The 25,747-nt window shown below is 38.6% G+C and overlaps 1 protein-coding gene and 1 long non-coding RNA gene across 3 annotated transcripts in view; one reads left to right on the top strand and one right to left on the bottom strand.

The window, feature by feature from the left end:
* The window catches only part of zfpm1 (zinc finger protein, FOG family member 1), a 117,764-nt gene that overhangs the window by 32,719 nt on the left and 59,298 nt on the right, over nt 1-25,747 (bottom strand). The window contains exon 1 of one of the 2 annotated variants that reach the window (XM_046037065.1): nt 11,907-11,930. The exons of the other annotated variant lie outside the window; for it this stretch is intronic. Within the exon in view, the coding sequence (XP_045893021.1) occupies nt 11,907-11,913 (7 nt within the window). The 5' untranslated portion in view covers nt 11,914-11,930. Of the gene's footprint in view, nt 1-11,906; nt 11,931-25,747 lie in introns of those variants that run through there. 2 annotated transcript variants of the gene reach the window in all.
* Nucleotides 1,790-8,464, top strand: LOC123961577. Its single transcript, XR_006822747.1, has 3 exons — nt 1,790-1,903; nt 1,980-2,088; nt 8,118-8,464. It is a non-coding gene; the product is annotated as an uncharacterized LOC123961577 (long non-coding RNA).

Below are 25,747 nucleotides of genomic sequence, written 5' to 3'. Positions count from 1 at the left end.
ACCAGTCGTGGTATACCAGGCCTACTTTTTCATTCTCTTGCCCCGGTGCACATGAGAGCACAGCACTGATGCCAGACGCAACAAGAGCTGACCTGAACTGTTGTGCTTGGGTCAGGTTAGGCTAAATTTTTTACGAATTACTTTGGTGGAGCTCGATTTCCCAAAGATTTTTGCAGAAAACCTAGTCGCACTTCTTTATTAGAATAAATCAAAGAGTATATGCAGATTGTTCAGGTCAGATTCTGCTGGGTTTTTGGACACATGTTTTCTAGGTTCGAGCTAGGTCAGCGTCACATTACAGTCCCAGGTCAAGTGCCAACCCAAACATGACTCCTCAGACAGTCTAACCTGCTGGCTGCAGAGTCTGAAGTCCAGGGCCTGGCCAGCCAGTATCCTATCTCCTATCGTCCTATGGGGCCTCAGTTTGGCCACTCTGACCCTCGGTATCTCAACACTCCATCAATGTCCAGTCTGCCTCTGTGTCATTGGCCAATCCTCACCACATGGGACTCTTATCAGCCTGACCAGCTCAATTGACCCGCATTGTGAAATGGTGTGAGGATTTGACCTCGGTGAGCTAACACAGATATTAACTTATAAACAAGGCCGACACAAGCATTAGTTTGTAAGGTATTAGAGGTGAACACGTGTTATCCTAGTCCCTTCATGACCTGTTGCATCACATCCCTTCATGTACTGTAACCATGCATTTAGGCAAATCAAACGGGTCATTTGTTGTTGTGGCAGGGTCGAGGCCAACCTAAATATCTAAATGTTTTCATGGAGACTTCTGAGGTGCACTTGATGCACATGAAAAAAAGCTAACACTACCAGGCACTGCTACAGAAGAAGCTGACTCCTTTATTAAAGTTAAATATTTAAAAAGATTTAAGTGCATTCCTGAGATTTAAGCAAAATAAAATGAGCTGAAACTGATACGTCATGGCATCTGATTGACTGCTTTCCAACTAAAATGCGATTGTTTTTTTCTCTAATTTGTATAGGGAATTGATTCCTCTGATGCAACTGGGATGTTTGTATAAACTATTGTGCAGCTAGGAAGATAAATAAACAAGGGCAACATGGCAACATTGTGGATATGTACATCATTGACATCCTGTTCTTTATATTATTTAAATTCTGGTCTCTCTAGTGGAGTGAAACCATTTTCACAATGAATGGTTTTAAAGCAGGCACCGCAACATCAAGGTGTATTCAGTTAAAATATGCTTCTCTTGCCACTAATTTTATTTCTCTTTTTCTATACTTTTTCAATGTAGCCATGTACTAAAACAGCTGTTTATTTTTAAATTTTGAGCATTTCCACTTGTGCATGCAATGTGCATAAAAGCAGGTGAATAAAGGCAAACTTGATAAGGGATAAGATAGAGAACTCCATACAAGAAGCGTTTAATTTATCAAAATGAGCAAAAAATCTAATCAAAATTACTTGTATTTCAATCAGAAGATAAATCTGCACTGACATCCTCTTTGAAGTTCATAGAACATCCTCTTTTACTGAAAGTAAACACAGAATGACGCTTGCCCCAATATACGTACACACTTAGGAGGGAGGCGAGTACAAAGTTAGCGTGACCCATAGAGGATTTTTATGGGGAATAGACCAGGTTGGAATAATTATCCTTTAAGTTAAGACCCGGTCAAAATGCCATTAATTTTGAGATGTTACCTGTCATTTGGAATTAAAAAATTTGGACTACCGTTGGAATGTGCATTTTCAAGTAATAACTTTAAATTCAAAATTTAAATTATAAGTGCAACAGGCCATTGTACTCCAGTGAGAGGGCATTTACATGTCACTCTATGTGTCAGTCTATTGCTTTTCCTGCTCAGCAATCACTAAACCAGGCAATTGTTATTTTCCTCTCTAATGCAAATGGAGGTAAATATCCAGCCGTGCTCAACAGACAATTTTTCTTTTAACAAATTGTTGTTTTTTGTTCTAACTTGATTTTTAGCCATGCTAGCAGCATGGTTCTAGGAATGGCAATCTCTTTAACTACTGAACTGCCACCATATTATGTACAAACCATTTGCTGTGCCAAAAGGATAAATTCTAAGGACCTGGTGAGTATTTGAATGCAACAGCGTCAGAACAGATTTTTAAATTTGGTGTAATAGTGGTTTACAACTAGATACTAAACACATTCGCATCAATCACAGCCGCACTTTGTATTTATTGCTAATTAGAAAATGTTAGCATGCTAAACCAATATAGTAAACAGGCTGTGTCTTAATTAGGATACTTCTGTTAGTAAACTTCCATGTGTTTTGTGAATTTTCACCGGCTATTCTTTTTAATGGCAAATTGCAACAGTTCATAATTTCCATTTGTATGGTGTTATGTTCACCAGAGCAGCTCTCAACTCCCCTTCTGCTACATAGCCAGGATGGCGACTGTTGAGGAGTGTCTAGCATTCCACACTTTTTGACTGTTGTACACCATCTGGGTACTCATAGTGCACTGCATTTTGCCATTATTATCAGTGTGAACGCATTTATGAACTCAATATAGCAGGTGTAAGTACAGAAGAATGCAATTTGAGACACAGCAATGGTTAACATCATACCTGCTCAGCGTTTAAAGCATGTCGTTGTGAGCATGTTAGCATGCTGACATTACCCCTTAGCTAAAAGCGCCGCTGAACCTAAGTGCAGCTTCACAGAGCTACTAGCATGGCTGCAGACTCTTAGTCTTGTGTTTTTGTTAAAAAGTGACAGCCCCACTGGCTACATTATAAATTTACATTATTTATTATTAACATACATTGACATCATTATTACTGATCATCTGATGAACACATGTAAAAACATGTACATCCAGCTAAATGTAAATAATGGAGTTGAACTGGTTAATAATAGGCAACATCGGTGAATGTGGATTAAGTAGTTGTCATGGAGTCTGTTCAATAAAATTCTGCCTTTTCATACTGGTAGAGAGAAAGTGCTATCTGTGCACCTCCACTAATGAGTATTGCTTGCTAATCCCAGCAGGTTAGCTATGTTCACTGGGGTAACATGAGGCCTCCAACAACCCTAATCCCTGTTAATTACCCCTCTTGCCCACCACCGACCTGCATAATAATCCAGCACTCCTTATCAATATGGCTGCACTGGCTAGTACTACCCTCACTGCTCTATTATACTACCCCATCACTATCATACACTGTAATGTATGTGTAGCGTGAACACACACCATTCCTTCTGTCAGTGCTAGATGACCCATTCCCCAAAACACAGGGCAGGATGGGTTTGTTATCAATATCAACCAGCTCCACAGTATCCACACTGCCTCACTCATTTAGCTGACACACACACACACACACACTAACACAATCTTACAATCTCTCTTACACACACACAAATTACACACAGGTCCACAAGATGACACGTTGACACATGGCAGCCAAACACACAGTGTGACCACACACATCCAGCCTGTACACACCATCACACCAATAAACACCCGCTGTCACCAGCTACACACATACGTACACATATACACAAAGGCTTATCAATACGGACGCTTCAGCAGCCGCTGGGGCGTCCAGGTCTCTTTGACGAGCCAACACAATAAAACAATCAGTCCGTCATTAATGAAATGACTAACACAATTAACCGATGAGTGCATGTGATGGTGGGGGGGTGGTGGCAGAGAGAATTACAGGGAGAGAGAAGGAGAGAGTGCTGATGATGTTGTTACAGAATTTTTGGATCAGTACCGTCTTTTTGTGTTGTTTGTCTTGCCAGCTTACAGACTGTTCTGTTGTTTAATGAGTGAGTTTTGTCCCTGGAAATCACACAAAGCAAAGTTATTATGTTTCACAGATTAAATCCATTATTGGAGAATTAGATTATTAATGAGTGCAATGCTGATAAAAAATAAAAATAAGAATCCAAATCATAAAAAAGATGGCATCTATTGCCAACTTCACTGATGTTACACAACTGCTGATATTACAGCATCAAAAGGTGAACTAGCATACTGGTCAATACTGTTTGTTCTCCGAGTCCCAGAACTTTGATTTGGTTTTGAAAACTTTTTACATTTATGAGCAGGGATAGAAAATCACCTAAGGCAGGAACTGGGACTGTATATCAGATATTTTAAAAAGATTTAATGCTGATTCATTTGTGAGTGATGGAAAGTTTGTAATGTTTATGGAAGCCTTGATGAAGTTATTTGTTGGACATGCTCAAGTCTGCAAAGGTCAGTGAATGTAACACCACATCATGACTTTATCTTTAAAAAAAAAAAAGATAAAGCTTAAAACGCAGCACATAAAATCAGGCAGACTTGCAGAAAGATATCTCCACTTTTGAGTAAAGAAATATGGTTACAAAATTAAATTACATTAAAATGATTTAAGATGTCTATTTAATAGGATTGTAAGGATTCTCCAAATCCACGATTCGGTTCATACCTCGGTTTTCTTCTTCGCAGTTGGAAGATAATAAAATAGGTTTACTGTGTAACATTTACAAAATATAGGCGCACAGCTTGCCAAAAATTCTAATACAGTGTTTCCTCCATTTACTTTACTTGGGGGCCGCCCACGTATGTTAGCAGCTGCTTAAGCAGGCTATATTTGGCGACCCATTTTAGCATTTTGCAGAGAAACACAGAGAGGGATGTTATCGGGTATGACGGTACAAGACGCGGACATGGTGGACATTACGGAGCGATCCACATGCGGTGCACCTGTTGCTATGAAAGAGATAGACAGAAAGAGGCGTGGCAAGCGGCTGTGTTTGTAGTGAGAGACCAGCAGTGTGTGGGTGAGTGTGTGGAAAAGAGCAGTGACGAAAAAGGGAGCAGATTTAGTTAGTAAGTAAACACTGTCGCCGGGAGTAGGTGTGTCGCCATTCTGTCCCACGGACCCGCGACACGAGACCGTGGAAGTTTGTGTTGCGGTGTCGGTCTTGTTTTCAGCACCGTTACAGCCCTGCTACTACTTAACATTCAGCCCTATTGGAAATAATATGAGAGACAAAAGTTGTCTTCTGTACTTAATCAGGGAGATTAATTGTTGAGTTCTCAGATGATACTGTACATGTCTAGGTATAGTCAGCTTGGAAGGAAAATTAATTAAGCCTGTAGATGAGCTGTTATCTTAACTGATATGTCATAATATTAATAAATGCTTACTTAGTGGAAACTGTCCACAACTTTTGAAAGAATCCAAAACGGTCCCCTAACCCAAAGATGGAAAAGCTGATTCCATCCAACTGCGGGTTTGTTCAGAAGCTGGCAAGCTGGAAGACATGTCAGAAGTTTGTTTCCAATATATTTCTTTCTTATTTGGAACCAATGGTTCGACAATATTAAATATTGATAATATAAAAAGTAATCTTTTTAGAGTGGTTCTCAAACTGGGGGGTGGGCCAACATAAGGGGGCTTAGAGCCACTGCAGGGGGTGCATGGATGTTGAGCAGACCTTGAGTAGAACTGTTTTTGGCTTCTGAAGGTGGGTGTAACAGAAACTGTTCTAGAAGGAGCCAACTGTTCACAATGGGTGATTCTTTGTAAACATAAATGTTTCAGTATGTCAAGTCCCACATGGCACTACCTTGGATCCTCTTGCATTTTCTGTTCTCAACATAAAGTATCTTCAAATGCTGGTATATTTACTGTATGTATGTGAATGACTAAACTTTGTTGCAGTACATTCCAAGATATGAATAAATAGTCCCACATTTAATTTAATAAAAGGCAGGAGTAAACAGAAAAGTCTCAAATTTTGACTCTGGGAACAGAAAGCAGACCCAGATGATCTGAGAAGTCTTGTGGTTCGTAACCTAGTAGCAGATCAGAAATGCATTTTGGCTGCCCTATACTATTCAATGCTTTATAAACCAACAGTAGTATTTTAAATTAAATTCTTTAAAATGAAATGTTATGTTGCAGGACAGACAATCATGGCCGACTAGGCCACAGTTATTTATGTCTAAGGTCATTTCTACTAATTCACCATCACCTTAACAATAAAACTTTGTTTAGATTTTAAAAAGGTCATATTATGCTTTTTAGCTTTTTCCCTCTCCTTTTTTGTGCATGTAACAGGTTTGCAAAGTGAAAAAGCCTAAAGTCCAGCCCAAAGGGAGTTCCTATCTCCCACTGAAAACACTGCTCTGAACCCTGTGACGTCACAGGGATGAAGGCAAAATGCGCCTCATTTAACGATCGCCAAGCTGCTCTTCCAACATGCCCTCAAAAACACAGGTGGAAAAACAGTGAGCTGCAGCACACAGCTCTCCTCTCCCTTCCAAACACTAGCTACCCTCCAGGCAGTCAGTGGACAGGAAGTTGTTCCTGTGATGTAGAGACAGAGCTCAGTTAAAACTTTATGGATGAAAGATACTTTTGTTACAGGTTAATAACTCACCACTCTGAAACTCTTGCTCCAGTCTATGTTGCCAAGCTGGTCGGCAACATGTACAGCTGAAACAAAGCCGTGTTTACTGGCTTCTCAGGACCCGACCTACTCTGCTTCTGATTGGCTAGTAGTCCTTAACTAGGAACTGCGCATGTGCAACTCCCAACAAAGATCTTGGAGAGGTGAGATGTATCACTCCATAGCTAAAACAAAGCCTTCAACACAGGGTGAAAAGAGGAGCTGCAGCAATGTGCAGTATGAGAAAAATATGGTGTTTTTTGAAAATTAAACCATGTAAACCTGTTCTGGTACAACTCCTAAATAAGATTTTGAACCTGAAAATGAGCATAATACCACCTCTTTAACAAGTTATAGATGGAATTCTACTTGCAACACACCCACAAACTATATGATGACGTCAGTTGTCAAAAAGAGGTAATCACCTGGTCATCCAATAGGAAGGAACACCATCAACGAAGAGAATGCCTGACTGGATATCAATGAGGCATAAAGGGAAAAAAGAAAGGTGTAACCCAACACTGATGTTCTCCTCTATCCGGCCTAATTGATTTTTAAAAAGACTATTGTTGATATCAAATGAGCACATCGCAGCGGAGCTATTGATATTTTGACACCACACAACAGGAAATCTTTATCTGCGTGCTACTCTGACCCCGCACTAATAGGTGGGGTTTAACCTCTGGTGAATGACAAATCCCAACGTCTCCTCTTCCTATTCTCTCTCTGGTCCTCATGGAAAACACAGGCCAGATGCTGGAGTTATGTTAATGTTGGAAGAGATACAGTTCTGTGTTCTATGTTTACACGTAGCTACTACATACAATACACATTTACAATATTACAGAGCCAGAAAGGTATCAAAGGTAACGTTTTTGATCACTTATATGCACACATTTGTATTTTGTTTCCTGAAATTAATCCCACAATTCAAGTCAATACTAAATACATAGCCCAATTTCACAATTTCACAAAGCACAAATTTGCCTCAGGGGGCTTTCCGATCTGTACAGACATGCTCCACCCTCGATTCACATAAGAAAAAACTCCCTTACAGTAATAATCTGTACATGTCACATAGTTTGTGGTTTGGTTTGAGCAGCTTTCGTTAATTTAGTAATTTGATTCAATGTCATTTAAAAAAACACTGATTAATGCAGCTAGGTGGAATCTTGGTCTTGTTCCAGTCTTTTCTCTAGATTTTTGCTGTGAAGATATACATATTCTAAACCATAAACTAGATTTTCTTAAGCAAGTCTCTACACATTTCTAAAAAAAGTCTGCTAAGACTCATTTAAGGTTTTTAGAGATTGAGAGTTTCAAACGTACTAAATCACAAAAAGAATTCTGTTAGAAATATATTTCAGATACATTTCAGAGTTCTTACAAAATAGTTATATCCATCTTATTGGCTTACTTAACACATCTGAACCTCATATCACTAAACCATCAATTCAGTGCACTCATTGTTACCCTGCTAATTTATTATCTCATAACTTTGATTATCAATGTTCATGTTTCTTTAGTTATTTTGGTAAAGTCAAAAATTTGCATTTATTAATTCTACCCAGCTTTCACATTAATGACACTCAGGTCAGTTATAATGCTGGCTGATAAAGGGCCCCAATCTAACAACAAGCAAGCACTGATTGCGCCTCCTTTTCTTTTTCTTGTCTCTCTCTCCATGATCTTCCATGCAGCACCCCTGGGTCCCTGGAGTCCGGCAGGCTTGGCTCAGCGGCAGATAGACATTTCTGGGATAGGCATCTACTGCTCAGGACCACGCAATCATTTCCATTTTACCCTCTGTTGCACAGGCAAGATAAGACACCTGCGTAGCCCCGCTAATCAGATGAGCTTCAACAGAACTTTATCATTGACATTTACCACTGTTTACCCAACTAATTTCTCTTAACTGCACTGCTGAACTTTTATCTACAAAATACATACACCACCAGAAAAGAGCAAGAAGCAAACATGCAAATTCACAAATATGCGAAGAAAGATAAAATAAGGTGGAAAAAACTAAAAGCTTTTTTTTTTTCCTGTTCAGAGGACGAAGGGGGTGAAAACAGAACAAGTGACAGGGCTACTGTTGATGAGATGAGCTCTCCTCTTCCTCTCCTCAATGAGGACAAACAAATGCAAAGAATACTGACATTCACATGCAAAAACTTCATTTTAGAGTTCAATCACCAGACACAGTTTTTTTTTTATATTGCTGATAAGAAAAAAAAAAAACGCGTTGCATGCATGTGAGAAAGAAAGTCCAGCATTATCCAACCAGTCACGAGACAGAGGGAGGGAAATCATGTGAATTTAAAATGATGTGAACCAGCTTCAGCAGTGAACGATAGAACTGGCAAGTCTGTATGTATGTGTACACACAGAAATGACAATATGCCTGTAAAATCCCTGATTTGTGTGTCAAATATGATTGAATTTTTTCTTCTGTTCACTCACTTTGCATTTTGTTAATTGATAAATATAATCTATTTACATGTCTATATTTCAAAGTATTCTGAGTTCATAGCATTTTTCTACACTTGCCTAAAACTTGTCAAACACATGTCAAGATAAAGATACTCACTTGATTTGACTGAATCAGACTATATTTAGGTAGATTTATCCAAACCAATCCTTCAAGAAAGTGTTAGGAATTTTACAAGCAGGACAAAATCAATTAAAATAAAAATCTATATTCTCTGTCTTTCTGTTTAGAAGGAAACAGTCTAAAACTTTCCGATATTCAGTTTCAAAGCAAAACAACACTGTCTGGAGAGAAATGACTCGAGGGGAAGGAAGGAATTCTTGGGAGTAATTCTAATGCGAAACTGCGTGTGCATGAGTGTGTGTGTGAGATGGCACGCACTTCACAAGCACAGCCGCTCCCTTATTCACACTCCTACCTTCCTCTCTCCCAGCCTTCCCTCTCTCCTCTGTAGCCTGTCACAAATTGAAAGTGGAGACCTTCCAGAAACTATCCCTGATAATCACACATAAATTAATTAGAAAATGTTTCTTGACATTCTACGCACAGATGGGGAGAGGAAAAAAGACTGAGGCAAAGCCACAAAATTAATTGTACGGTATGTGACTCCGATAATTAATTCAATCATTAATTCCTGTCTGCTTTAACAACTCCTTCTGGCTCCCGCGAAAAAGGACATTTCAATCAGGCTGGTATCGGCAGCGCGGACCGGGGAAGGAGACATGGAAAAGTTAAAGAGTGATAGACTTGCTCGACACACTCAGGGTCATTTAGAGGTTCATCAATTAAACAGACAAGAGTGAGAAGAGAGCAGAGAGTGAAGCGAACAAACACAAGGAACATAAGAAGGTCTGTAAAACACAGAGATTCTCCTCAGTACTCAGTGTCCATATCTAGAAAGAGTGCACAAATACCGCTCACTAAAGCATCTTCCTGTAATAAATCTGTTTAATGAATTTAGAGAATCTTTAATGAGGAAACTGTAAAGAGTTTATGATTCAGCTTCATCTATTTGTGTTCCATCCTACAACACAGTAAGGTTTATATCTCCCGATTGAATGAAGGAAACTGAAGGCTGCAATGCTGTTCTGAATAATAAAAAAAAAAAAGCATTTTCTGCATCAACTAAAAGCAATAAAATTAATTTAACTACAATACACAACAAGTTTTGGTTTTTACTAACCCTTATCTAACTCTTTACAGTTCTTTTAAGTATTTATAGTCCGTTTGTAAAAGCTGGAGGGTTAATTTAGAATCAAAGTTCCTGGATAGAAGTGGAAAAAAACTCCATGTGGAGTACTGTAGAGCATGCTGTTAACAGTTGATTTCATAACCAATATTACTTCAGCACATTGGCAAAATACTTTTCTATCGCTGCTGTACACACAAATCCCCTTAAGAATTGGGGAAACAAGTGATTGTTGTCTAATAAAGGAAGGAAACTGGTGAGTGAGAGATACTGCAGAGGACATAGAGAGAAATAGACAGAACATGATAAGACAGATATTATGAGGATGAGGAAATGAGAAGAAAGCAAGATACTACACTTCTATACTTACATGGCTCTACCATCCTCACAATGACAACAAAATACGAAAAACATAAGATTTTGTTGGTCCTCACTGCCACAATGAATCAGTTTAGGGCCAGGGCTTCACTTAGAGCAAAAGTGAGACATTTTAACACTAACACCCCAAATGATAGCTCAAAGTGAGTTTTAAAATGTTTGGACAATGTTTGGCTATATTGTGCTTCATTGTTACACAAATAGTCAGTGGTGGTGTCTATATTAATGTGAATTGCTGAATATTAAATGTTCTTCTGCAATTTTCTGTACTGGTTCTTGTGTGTACTGAAGTAGCGTGTCACATGACATGATTAACCGACATTATAGAGTACATTATTACTTTATTCTCTAATATGCACATTTAAAGAGGTTACTTTTTCAAACAAAAGACACAAAAGAGGAGTGATGAGTAAATCATGCCTGCATGTGTGCTGACTCAGCAGGGATTATGAGAAAACTTAATGAATTTGAATTCCCACCTTAATTTTGTGTTTTTCAAAATTGATGCAAAAAGGCAGAAATTGGTACAGAAAGGTTCACCAGAATGTTGTGGGAGTGGAGCACACGTCCCCTCACTTAATAGGTGTCCCCTCCAATGTTGACACGAAACCTACGCCTTTGATTATAACAATTTTAATGATCTATTAACTCCACTGTTATAGTGTAACCATTGTCTCTGCTTCTCACTGCAGGAGGTCTTATGTTGTTTTCCAGTTTTATTCCCTCATGGTGAATATCAGGTACTCAACTGTCTGTGCCATCTGTGTGTGTTATTTATTTCTTGTGAAGTGGGTGTTTGTGCTTGTGGGCACAGAACGGACCCAATGGGGCATGGACCAAAGCCTGCTTTGCCCTCATCCCACGAGCAATAGAGAATAATAGAAAAATAGAGACGCCTATACCAAATAGCACGTTAATTATATGCCATACCACCTGAAAACTTCTTGACAAACTATTATTTACAGCTGCTGGGAGGCACTCAGATCATGTGTCCACTATGCAGTCTAATATCTATCTAATTGATAAAATTACTTATTTAACTAAATAAAATTCCTTTAGCACATAAATGACACGCCTTTAATTAATATTTGTTATTGTATATTCCTAATACGTTTCATTAAGCAGGTGTGTGATATTATTCAGCTGGAATGCAAACAAAAAATTGAGGAGTACCCCCGCTGGGAAACCAGATCATCAAGTACAGACATATTAAACATCAGTTCACTTCAGAATCTGTTTAAATAAACATTATTATTAGGACTTAAATCATATTTGATAGCTTTAGTATCATTAACATCACATGTTAATCATAGTTTTACCATGAGTTTATTATATCTCTCCCAGCCAGAGTATCAGTATGATCAATATAATATACAGTGGGGAGAATTTGATATTTGATACACTGCTGATTTTGCAGGTTTTCCTACTTACAAAGCATGTAGAGGTCTGTAATTTTTTTCATAGGTACACTTCAACTGTGAGAGACGGAATCTAAAACAAAAATCCAGAAAATCACATTATATGATTTTTAAATAATTAATTTACATTTTTACTCAAAAGTTCCAACTGTATCTAGATCGAACACCCGAAGTTACTTCAGCAGTAGCTTTTTTAATATTGCAGCAGTGCAATTTTACCATTATGGGAAAGGGTTGGTCAATGAGCACCCAGACAAGTAATACAAATGTGCCAAAGTGCATTTTTATGTGAGAGGAGGGATTGGAGGATGTGGTGAGGTGGCTGCAGGAGAAGCTGTGAATCTGATAGGTTGGTAATCAGAGTGCCAATGTCCAGTCCCACCACCAGCGCCAGGCCTGCCATGGGCTCACACACTGGGTGCATGGGAGCTGCTGGGCTGATAGCAAGCGGACAGCACAGAGAAATGTTCTTTTAGATTAGGGCCTTGTGCCTATCAATCATCAGGGACGGGGGAGGGGAGTGACACCTCACAGACAGGCTGGAGAGAGGAGATGGTAGAGGAGTGTGTGACAGAGTGTGTGTCAGTCACAATATGTGGTGCAGATCAAGTGTGGGTGATGGATGCAGAGGGCGATGCTGGCCTCGAGTGCTCGTCATGAGCTGCTACTTGCAGGTTACAAGTCACAACTTTTCACTGCACACATGTTGTTTTTAGCTTGCTCTCATTCTATATGAGCTACCTTGTGCTGCAGTAAAAGAGAGAAAAAATGGTCATAAGGCACGCAACTGATAAACAGATTTCTTATGTATTATAAAGCACTCCATATAAACAAATGTATTTACATGCTCGAACGTCACACTCCTTTTGCTTGATGAGATGAGATTTGATTGCTTCAAACATGTTAAAGAAAAACCTGCTAGTGGTTAGTAGTTGTACTTTATCTTTATTAATGCTAAAACGAGTAATTAATTATTGGGACTCAGTCGATGGAAAAGGAATTAGCAGATATTGTGACATCTGATTGATTGTTGATTGTTCAAAAGTTAATAATCAAAAAAACAGTGAAATATTTTGTAATTCCACCATCTGAAATGTGAGGATTTGTTGATTTTGTCATAGTTTTATATTGACTATCTGGACAATTAATTAATGAAAACTTTTTTCTTTTTTTTTTTTAAATCAACAGAAAGTAATGGTTGGTTGCAGCCTAATCCGCAACATCAGTTACTTAGCTAACTAACAGCAAACTACATGTTTTCATTGTACATAACCGGAGTGAAATTTCGGCTGGGTGAACTGACGCAGGAGAAGGAACAGAGGAAATAGTACCAAAGATTGGACTTCTCAGTTTGGGTTTTGATCCATGCCAGATTACAACAGTTAACCACAATTATTTAACATTCCACGTGTAAACCAGTTTTAGCCAGGATTAAACCAGATTAGACTAAAAATAGCTGGACTGGGTGAGCAAACAACAGAAATAACTGACCACCATCCACGCTGATCTTTCTTTTCTTTCACGTTTGTCTCTTTTCCCTCTGCATACCCTACACTGGACCTGCATGATGGCAACAAGTGAAATGGACTAGGAAAACTGGGATTGATTGGATGCAGTCGTATTTTATGTTATTCCATAAAGTCTAACATGCATTCATGCTGACCCACATACAAAACTTTTTCCTGGGGTGTGTGTTCATGGGACAAAAACAAGCTTCTGCTAAGTTCATTTCAAACTCCAGACTGTAATCTGAGGTATGTCAGCCTCACTGACAAGACAAGCCCTGGGGACACATGACAACCAATCATCATCCCAAAGCATTTTGATTGACAGGTGGAATTGACGGGGTGCTAGCAGGGACACCCCCCTCCTAAGAGACACGGGAGTCTGCTGGCTGGAGATATGGAGGAAGGTTACAGAGAAGACAGAGAGTGAGAGTACAGTACGTCTAAGTAAGTAAGAGATGGATGGATGTGGGTCAGCCCTGCTCTAAAGGAGCTCACAGTTAATGTGTGGCATTGGGTTGTAATTGTACTACACAGATGAATATGAGGGCTTAGATGTGATCAATAATAAGAATTTGTTATTCACGGTCGTTCAATTTCATTTTTAATAATGCCATTTCTGAACACAGTTGTCTTGTCATTAACCTTACCCTCCCATCCTAACCTCACCTGACACCATCACAAACCCTTTCCTCTCCTCAGTCCTTCATCTCATCCGTCTTCACGGTCACAGCCGGTTTAAGCCTGTTTGACTTTGTCACTTTTTAAAGGACAATTCTAGTTTATCGCATCTTGGCTCTTAATTTGGTTGTTTTGGCCTTTGTTCAGATTTTTTTGATGTAATTGCAGAGATGAAGGAAAGCAGCTACATCGCTAAAAATAAGTCATAAGGGGCAAGAAAAAGTTTTGAACAAACCTCTGGGTTTCAGAGCGCTTCAAACTAAGTGTTTGAAGCATCAAGACATTCTGAAAGTGTTCTCCCCCAAACCAAACCTGTTAAGATTTGAGTACTTGCCCACAGAGCCAACAGTCATTTCTTCATATTATATCTCCCTCATCCTTCTATGTTTTAACCATACCCACTTTCTAGGGCTGGATGATACGGCAAAAAATGTTATCACGATAAAAAAAGTTTCATATCTTTCTATATCAATAATTGTCAGGATAAGTATCAAATCTTTATTTCTTTCCAGTTTAAAGGCTGATTTCAACACTTGAGGCCAAACAGTGGATCACTTCACAAATCTGAGGTAGAACATTCAATATAAAAATTAAGTCCTAATTCGTTTTTGATTAACGTGAATAAAATCAAACATTTATTGAATATTTATTGAACATTTAGTATATTGTTATTGAAAAAAATTATATCGCGATATTTATTATTGTTTTATTGTCTAGCCCTAGCACTTTCCAGTCCCTCTAATTTCACTATCTGAACTGCACATCTGAAAATGTCTCACCCCTCATCTCTCACTCTCATTGATCCTTAAACCTTTACACCTCTGTCACCCTTCATTAGTCATCTCTGCACTCTAAACTCAATATTGTACTTCTCTATTCCAAACCACTTCTCCTGGTCTTCCCCTCTCTCAACTTCTTCTCACATGTCCCTTTATTCTTTCCCTTCCTCCCTCATGTCACTCTCTTTCTCTCCTTCTTAAGCCCTTTCTAACCCTTTATCCCCCTATCCCAAAGTTCACCCCCTTTAACCTCGACCAGTCTGGTGATAACATCTCCTCTCAGTGCTGGGAGTTAACCGTCTATGGTCCTGGTTTACCAGATAACACATGAGCGCAACACCAAGATATTCAAGCTTTAACACTGGCAAACACAAACTTTAGAAAATGTGAGTAGATTTTTGTATTTAATGTTTCCTTAAAATGCAGAACCTACGTATTGTGATTATATATTAGCTACTAAGTTTGGTTTGGAAATAATGATGATACAGTCATGGCCAGCTATGTAACCAGCTATGAGGTCACTGATGTACGGACCTCTGTAATTATTTTCTATTATATGATTTTCTTTATTCAATTTTTTTTTTTTTAAATGTATAAAAAAATTTCTAAGAATTTAGATTTTTTCAAAATAATCAGCACTATATAACAGTTAAGTCAGGAGTTAAAAAAACATGCTCCGTATTTGTATAGCGACTTTCTAGTCTTTTCAACCACTCAAAGATCTTTTACATTACATCTGCATTCACCATTCACACACATTCATTCAGCCTAAGTGCTCAAACAACAACCAACATTCACACACATCCATTCAGCCTAAGTGCTCAAACAACAACTAACATTCACACACATTCATTCAGCCTAAGTGCTCAAACAACAACTAACATTCACACACATTCATTCAGCCTTAGTGCTCAAACAACAACTAACATTCACACACGTTCATTCAGCCTAAGTGCTCAAACTACAACTAACATTCACACACATTCATTCATACACTGGTGGAACAGCCACCAGAGGCAATTCGGTATCTTGCCCAAGGACACTTCGACATGCAGCCTGGAAGAGCCAGGGATTGAACCGCGACCTTCCGATTAACGGGCAACCTGCTCTACAGCCACAGCCACCCAATCTGGTCTTTCCAACTACTCTACTACTCAGATGTACTGTGTGTTGTGAACAAAGGTTGGCATCATCTTGCCAGCAGAATTATGGGACATATATGTAGTAAGTTGCACTCAATAAATTTACTCATACAGTAAGGTCTTGTCATTCTTCTCATTCCGTGGGTGAGGGGGCTGTAACCTACATAAATGCACACATACTCACCACCGTGTGTGAATACAGGTTGCTCTTTCAAAGCACACATGAGTGGCCTTACCAATATGCATGATACAAATGCTCTTAGATCATTTAATAACAACACAGAATGGCAATAATAATAATAATAATAATAATAATAATAATAATAATAATAATCCTTATTTGTAGAGCACTTTTCAAAAACAAGTTACAAAGTGCTTTAACAAGTGTAAAGAATAATACAAAAAAAAAATAAGAGCATGAAAATTTAATATAAAATTAGTAAAATACAATAAAATAAAAGTAAAGTCAAATAAGATCGGGAAAAGCTCTCCTATAAAAGTATGTTTTAAGAAGGGACTTAAAAGAGTTCACTGACTCAGCCGACCTGATTTCCTCGGGCAGGCTGTTCCAGAGCCTCGGGGCCCTGACAGCAAACGCTCTGTCCCCTTTAGTTTTCAGTCGAGACTCTGGAACAGACAACAGACCTCTGCCCGAGGATCTCAAGGTACGTGCTGCTGCGTATGGGACTAAAAGGTCAGAAATATAACAAGGCGAGAGGCCATGAAGAGCTTTAAAAGTGTTCAATAGAATTTTAAAGTCAATTCTAAAACAATAAGGAGGGCACTCCAGTTATATGGCCTATCTCTCAAAGCAAGATTGGTCCGTGCCATAAATGATAGGCCTATAGCCTTCCATAGACTGTATTCCACCTGACCTCACTCAAAACAAGTAAGAGTTCCACCGCAGGAACAGAAGCAGTAGCTATTAATGCTATTAACAGTAGCAAACTATTAATGTCTTTGTTTTCAAAACGTGTCCAAATGTCCAAACTCACAAGCGCACACAGAATCAATTAGGAGATTCTGCTCTGACATTTTCAGTGGCAAAAATATTCACAGTAAGGAACAGGCTTTATTATTATTATTATTATTATAAAGTTACACAGCAGCCTACCTTGCTGCAGTCCCACTTTCTGTTTTCAAAGTGTCTTGTGAGGTATCGCATCAGGGCATATATCTTTTCTCCAAACTAAATGTGTGTGCATGTATGAGAAAGAGCGAGCATATAAGGTCTTGTCTTTTCAACAATTTTGTACAAATTCATTCAGTCTGCAGATTTCTTTTCAGTTTTTTGGGTATAGCCACCAACAGCTAACTGATCAATTAATGCTAATTCATTGTTTGTGTCCCTATTGTGACATAATCAAGGGTAATACGTTCTCAATTTTACTTATATAGCACCAAATCATAACAGAAGTTACCTCACTGCACTTTTCATATAGAGCAGGTCTTTGTAATATTATTTACATAGACCCAACAGTGCCCACCACGAGCAAGCAGTTGGCACCAGTGGCAAGGAAAAACTCCCTTTAAACAGGTAGAAATCTCGAGTAGAACCTAGACTCAATCATATATACTGTATGTATTAATCTAATGCCTTTGTTCTACTACATTATGTCATGACAGTGGAACTTCTACATTATTGCTTATTGTTTGGCTGAACTTGAGTAATGACTATAGAACACAGGTAATTTAGGGCAATGCCCCTCATGACCCATGAATACAGTGCAAAAATCTGCTGTATGTTAGAGGAAAGAAAAATCCTAAAAATCTATTGAACACACTGGTTGCCAATCAATGATTAAAATAAAATTAAAAATAAAACAGTGTCCTGTATTTATGGAACAGTACTATTTTAGAGATATTAGGTTTTGGAGGTCATGGATTCGTATAAATACAAATAGATGAGCAAACCAGCAGCTATGCAGAAAACTGGAAGCTTTTACACAAACATCCTATCCTTCAGTCGCTACATTCAGCCATCCATGACTAGATGGATCAAACTGAGAAACAAAGGTCTTCATATGGACGAAGTGATAAGGAGCACAGTGCTGTCCCTGATGATTTCAATGGGGGAAAAGTTGCCATGCACAGTAAGCATGTGTGACACCAGTAACAAATAAATTAGACTGTCAGCAGTTATAATATGCATATAGTGTGCCTTCATGCTCCATTATAATTAACTACTGCATGATAACCCAACACCCACCCACTACACAACACCCACACACATCCACACCGTGCCTGGTAAATAATAATAACCATTATTACGCCTGCCATTATAATGCTTTATTTGAGGTAATTTAAATAACTCTGTTAGGAGAAGGAGCGCTGGGTAAGCAGGAAAACACTCTCCTCGCTCGGCTGGCTTCCCGAGACCCCTGGAGTAGACAAGTTTTCAGAGGGTGTGATTGGGCAGCCCAAAGAGGACCTTCTTTACCATCCATGTCACACTAGAAGGCTGGAAAGAGAACAGACCTGGGCAATTCTTCTATGGGGTAGAATATCCCAGGGTGCTCTACAACTATCAATGCACTTATCAGAGTTTTTACGGCTGCTGGGAAGCATGAACACTAGCCTAATATACATAAGGCTAAAAATCATAGTAGCAAATGATTGTAAATAACACATAAATATGCTTTTTAGTTACAAAATCAAAAGCTTAATGCAATAAAACATATTACAAAAAAATCCAAAGAACATAAAAGCTGCTCCCTGATTTAAAACACATCAGTTAAAAAAGTAAAACTAGTTTAACACTGCAAACAGAACAGTGGCGCTGAAACGATTAGTCGATAACACTAATTCATTAGTTGATTAAATACTTGATTAATGTTTAATTGTTTAAAACTGCTTTTCTTTGTTTTCAGTGATAGTAAAAACTGAATATCATTCGGTTTTGGACTGAAGAAGTCTCCTGGAGCTTTGGGAAACTAACTAATGGTCATTTTTCACTATTTTGTTACATTTTTATAGACCAAACAGAAAATAATCACAATATTAACAGATATAATTGTTCGCTGCTGTTTTCTTGATTACTTGTTTGGTCTTCATTTGTCAAAACATATTGACATATTATTTCTTAACATCCAAGCTGATCAAGTTCCATTCGAAGAGCTTACTTTGTCCAACCAAAAACTATAAATTATAAAGTTACTATCACATCACAAGACAAAGAAAAAGCACAAGACCCTCAGAGCACACTCACTTTTTTACACTGAACTCAGCATGATGGTGGATCTATAACAGTTTGTCTAATACGTGGGGGAGACTCGCCAATGAATAGAGCATGAGCACCCTAGGGTACATGTATTGCTTTGTCCTGATGTTTCCAAGATGCCATCACACATTACTTTCCCATCCCAGTCAGCAAATATACAGTATATTACAATATTATTACATAATGTACTATGATATAATATAATATATATTTATACATTTACTCATTTGGCAGACGCTTTTCTCCAAAGCAACTTACATTTGAGGAACAACATACAAGCATCAACAGAGCATCAAATACAGATCTACAACTGACAATACATACTAGTAAAAGCAGCAATAAGTACTACTAAGAGCTCATAGTTCATATCACATCAATGGGGTAGATACCTAGGGAAGGAAGTAAGAGTTAACAAAAAGTGCAATCAAAACAAAAAAGTGCAATCAATACAAGATCATTGTAGGGGATAGAGGAAGAAGAGCACAGGAAGTGCATGTTAGAGGAGTTGGAGGTCTTATAAGAGGAAGTGTTCTCGGAAGAGATGAGTCTTCAAGAGCTTCTTGAAGTTAGATAGGGACGCCGCTGCTGTGATGGCGTGTGGTAGCTCGTTCCACCATTGTGGTGTCACAGATGAGAACAGGGACTGGGATTGCTTTGTGTGAAGGTTTGGCAGAGCAAGGCGGCGTTCGTTGGAGGAGCGTAGCGGCCGAGAAGGAACGTAAGTTTGTATTTAGATGGGTGCAGACCCAGTAGTCACTCTGTATGCAAGCATTAGTGACTTGAATTTGATTCTGGAGGCCACGGGGAGCCAGTGGAGGTCACTGAGTAATGGAGTGACATGAGTCCTTTTGGGCTGATCAAAAACCAGACGCGCTGCTGCGTTCTGAACCATTTGTAAGGGTTTCACCGCACAAGCTGGGAGACCTGCTAGGAGGGCATTGCAATAGTCGATGCGAGAGATAACCATGGCCTGTACAAGAAGCTGGGTGGCGTACTGAGTGAGGTAGGGCCTGATTTTCCTTATGTTGTATAGAGCAAAGCGGCACGACTGAGAGACAGCAGCAACATGGTCTGAAAAGAACAGCTGGTCATCATGACACCCAAGTTTCTCACCACCTTAATTTATATTAATAATATTACGGTCTAGAACTCCTCTCTGTGAAAAGTGCCCTGAGATAGCTTCTGTTATGATTACACGGTATATAAAAAAATTTAAGTCAATATAAACAGCACTGAACCTTGCTCAGGAGGTCCTGTAGACCTGAAGGTTTTCCTTCACTAAGGATCTGTTTTGGCTAATTCATATTAACAAATTGGTGGAAGTTTTTTTGTCCAGCGCCTTGGATATGAAGTACTTTCACCATTTAGTGATGGCCACTGACAATGGATTTATACACAGTACTGGAAGGAGAGAATGTGTGGGGGCCGCAAGCCAGCCAGCAAATGACAAGGGATTACTGTGACACCCATTTGCATATCAAGAATTTTAAGCAGCGAGAGAGAAAATATCGAACCCTCCAGCCTGCAAGGTCATTCAAAAGATAGTTGTTTTTTTTCTTCTCTTCATAATTTATTTTGCATAAAATGCAGTATGGACACACTGTAGATTAAAAAGGTGGCTTTAGCATATCATGCCATCCCTGATAGGGAGCAGCTCCCACCTAGACTTCTCGTAGACACCATGCCGCCACCACCACACCCGCATCAAACTGAGGACACACACACAAAGACACATCATCTTGATTGTTTTAAGACGAACTACACATTGGAGAAAAGAAACTGAAAATTGCTGAAGCCTCTAATCCATTCCAAGTTTATCATCTCTTTAATTTTAATGGGGTTTTTTTTCATATCAATAGAGGCCACAAAGCCAGTATTTTGATAGTTGCTGTTGGCAAAAACGGTACCCCCCACCCCCCCCAAAGAAAGGGGGAGGGAGGGGGGTATCATCTGTGACTAAGGAATTTATTCAGATTGACACATATACAACTCATAACACACTGAGGAGAAAGTGTCAAATATGTGGACTAAAAAGTTGTGTTCAGTAATGAATTGTATTATCTCTAAATAGGAAGAAAAACTGGCAGGATGAATCAAAATGTTCTGTTGTTGTTTTCTCTGTTTTATGTTAATATCAGTCAGTCTGAACACAAGTAATGACTGCGACAAAGAATTATTTGAATAAATTATTTGAATAAATTAAGATATTGTTATCATAAGGTTAGAACACAAATTATGCACGGAAAGGGAAATTAAAAATGTTATATCTAGGAATGATTGTATTTCTAACTGGAAGTAATCTTTTTTTTTCACTTTTGAAATATAATTAGTAGATTAATATTCAAATATTAATGAATATACATACACGGGACAATGCATGACATTTCGAAATAAAAGATTTTCACATATATGATGTGGTCTACCAAGTGTCGGTGCTGGTGAAGAGATAGAAAAGAAGAGGAAGGAAAGAGGAAGACATGTTGACAGGGTGTAGAAGTACGCTGAAAAAAGATGAGGAGAAAAAGAATGGATTGTCAATGTGGACAAAAGAGGATCCACAGTACGACTAATTGTGAAACACAAATGTACTGTATGACTGTAAACACAGAACTGTTCTTTCTTTAAAGGAACTAACATGGAGACACTTGGAAGCAGTCTTGCTCTATCTATACCTGCTCTATATGACAAGCAAGCGCACTGAGAGACAACTTTTATTTTATTAAATTAACTGAATTGTGTATGTATATATATGTGTATGTGTATATATATATATATAAAATAAAGGTATGAATGTATCTTATTGAGCTGCTGAAGCGATCTGAAAATATTAATTTATTGAGTGATTCAATCCTTTGTCAGAAAATTTACAGGCAAGTAATTTTATAATCATTTATTGTGTCAGTAATTTTCAAGCAAAAAGGTAATGTGAGGATGTGAGGCTTTTGCAAATTCACAATGGGCTCTGAGAAATTATAACGACCATTTTGGAATACTTTTATATTTAGTAGACAAAACAATTAATCAATTCATCAAGAAAATATGCTGCATATCATCAGTGATTCTCATTTCTACAATCATCATCTCATCAATTATCAATTATTGATCAGTAAAATCAAAAAATGGTGATCAGAAGTTTCCAAATTCTATTTTGCTTATTTTGTCCAACTGATAGCTCATACTAAATTATATAAAGAGAAAAATGTAGCAAACTCTCACATTTGAAACCAGCAAATGTTACAATAAACAATAAATTATTGTTGATCTATATATTCTGCAAATCAACTAACTGCTTACGTGCAGAACTGTTATTAAATATAAGTGTTAAGAGCCAAGTGATGACTGACATATCAGCTTAAGAGTGATGTTGGTTCAAACCTTTCAAAGTGATCTTTAAATCTCTTTAAAAATTTTAAATTAAGTTTGCACTTTATTGTAACACTAAAAACAAAATTTCAGTGGGGCATGGTCAACTAAAGAAGCTGAGTGCACGTGCTCAGCGTCATATCCAGAACTTGTCTTTGGGAAATAGACATATGAGCGCTGCCAGCATTGCAGCAGAGGCTGAAGGGGTGGGGGGTCAGCCTGTAAGTGCTCAGACCATACACCGCACACTGCATCAAATAGGTCTGCATGACTGTCGTCCCAGAAGGAAGCCTCTTCTAAAGATGATGCACAAGAAAGCCTGCAAACAGTTTGCTTAAGACAAGCAGGCTGAGGACATGGATTACTGGAACCATGTCCTGTGGTCTGATGGGACCAAGATAAACTTATTTGGTTCAGATGGGGTCAAGCATGTGTGGCGGCAACCAGGTGAGGAGTACAGAGACAAGTGTGGGAGAGTCCTGGTCTGGGGCTGCATGAGTGCTGCCGGCTCTGGGGAGCTACAGTTCATCGAGGGAACCATGAATGCCAACATGTCCTGTGACATACTGAAGCAGAGCAGGATCCCCTCTCTTCAGAGATTGGCCCCAAACACACCTCCAAGACGACCACTGCCTCGCTAAAGAAGCTGAGGGTGAAGGCTACTGAACCCTATTGAGAATCTGTGGGGCTCCTCAAACAGAAGGTGGAGGAGCACAAGGTCTCTAACGTCCACCAGCTCTGTGATGTCGTCATGGAGGAGTGGAAGAGGACTCCAGTGGCAACCTGTGAAGCTCTGGTGAATTCCATGCCCAAGAGGGTTAAGGCAGTGCTGGAAAATAATAAATATTGACACTTTTGGCCCAATTTGGACATTTTCACTTAGAGGGGTACTCCCTTTTGTTGCCAGCGGTTTAGACATTAATGGCTGTGTGATGTGTTCTTTTGAGGGGACAGCAAATTTACACTGTTATACAAGCTGGACATTGGAACCACCATTGTATGTCATTTCTTCAGTGTTGTCACATAAAAAAGATATAATAAAATATGTACAAAAATGTGAAGGGTGTATTCACTTTTGTGAGATACTGTATATCGCAACAAGAAGGTAAAATGAGAGCGCCGTTTTTCTCAGGCGACAGAACAAACCCTGCCCATACTGCAATACTGCCACATTGCAAGGGCTAAGGCTTGGCAAAAAACTGCAGACAGACTAAATGGATAAATTATACAAGCCTCCTTTTTGTTTTATTTGTATAGATACAATAAGACTGTGGCTATACTATTAGTAGGCGATAATATCAGAAGTATGTTTAAAATGATGGTGTAGGCTAACTGACATAACTATAATGTATTTACTGTTAGCTTAATTCAGGGAGATATGTGAAGCATTGGCCTATATTGATTCTTCTGTAACATCTCAACAGGAGCCATCTCAATAGCCATGAAAGAACATGGCAACAAGTGAAAGTGAAGTAGGCTACAAAAACCTTTTCCAGAGTGATAAGTAACCTAATGAAATGTGAAATGCATGTGTTCAAATTGTTGTTGGATAGATGCCACTGCTACCTGCTGAGGAGCTGGTGTTCAGTAGGGGTGGAAATCACCAGAGGCCCCACGATACGATATTATCACGATATTTATGTTATGATTCGATTTTATTGCGATTTTAAATATATTGAGATATACTGCAATTTATTACCTTTTTCCAACTTCCAATTAGGTCCCTAAAGTCAAACTTTGTCAACATCTGTTTATCTAAAAAATATACATTTCTCTGTTTGTTCATATCACTTTTTCAGTCCTCTATATGGTCCTGTTAAATTTTCTAGTGGACTAAAAAAGCAATAGATTTTATTATTCTAGTACCAAAAAGTTAAAACTCCCATCTGCAATTTATATAATAAAACATCGATACTTGGCATCCATGTATCGATACAGTATTGCCATGGCAAATATAACGATACTATGCTGTATCGATTTTTTCCCCCACCCCTAGTGTTCAGCTGCAACCAGTGGCGCAAAATGATTCGGGAGCAACATGTACATGTCTTTTCCTCAACAGGTATCAGTCTCTCTATGGTAATAGCTAATGGTATGCTGTATTTTTCAGTGTGGAGACACGATATGCCTGCTAGATCTCCCAACTCAAGATGCTGAAGGCCTTCCTGACCCATGTGTGAGCAGGTCTGATTTTGTACAAACCCCATGCAGTTATTTTGCTTTGCCAACTTCACTGTTCTTCTCTTGAAGAAGGGAGATGGCACCAGCATATCTAGAGGCCCTTGAAGAGGAGACAGTGTCTGCAGAGTAAGACCAAATTTAAAATGTTTTGGATCAGTCTGCATTCTCCAAATTATGTATAACCCTGCACCTTGCTGCATGACATGACCAGAATGAGATGTATGTCAGCAAGGAATGAAGTAAGTATTCATGTTGCTATTACCAACTACATAACCAGCTGCTCTTTGACACATTTTCTCTTTTACAGGATGTCAGAAGCTTATCTGCTCATTGGCATTGAAAGCAAGAAACTGCACATGAAGTACAAAAAGCTAAACTGGAGGATGCAAGTATAAATGTAAACACAACAGAAGGTCATGGTTTGGACTGTAGTTTTTTGTTTTGTCTTTACAGCTTGAACAAATGAGCAAAATAATAAATAAGTTCAACACAAATTTGGCAGACTGTTTTTAAAATTATACAGGATAAGATTTTAAATAAAAGGGCTCCCTGCTGATTTTCATAACTTGTAGAAATTCTTTGGCACACAGCTAAATTAAGCTTGACAGTTAGCCCACTACGGAGCAAGCTAGTTCAGCGGTAGAAGTTACCTTGGTTACTGGGCAGGGAATCCTATAACGGATCTCTCACTTAAATTTCAAAATAAGCCAGGATTTTCCTTCATCCGCCTTTATGGACCACCACTTGGACACGCAAAGACAAACAATATAACATACTGTTGCATAAAGGTTGCAGTGACACTACTGGACAACTGACATGATTTGCCTTTAAGTAACAAATCCCCATAGGATTAAAAGCTGGAAACTTCTGGTCCCAGGAGCAGAAGTGTCTAAAAAGCAACAACAGTGAGAAATGAGTGGAATACCAACACCCCCACAGGAGATAAAACGCTGTTTATTCCTATCCCAGCTAATACACACTTT

The sequence above is a fragment of the Micropterus dolomieu genome, linkage group LG22 (genome assembly GCF_021292245.1).
Source record: "Micropterus dolomieu isolate WLL.071019.BEF.003 ecotype Adirondacks linkage group LG22, ASM2129224v1, whole genome shotgun sequence".
Lineage (NCBI taxonomy): Eukaryota > Metazoa > Chordata > Actinopteri > Centrarchiformes > Centrarchidae > Micropterus > Micropterus dolomieu.
The sequence above is the reverse complement of the archived record's forward strand: the minus strand, read 5'-3'. Positions and strand labels throughout refer to the sequence as shown.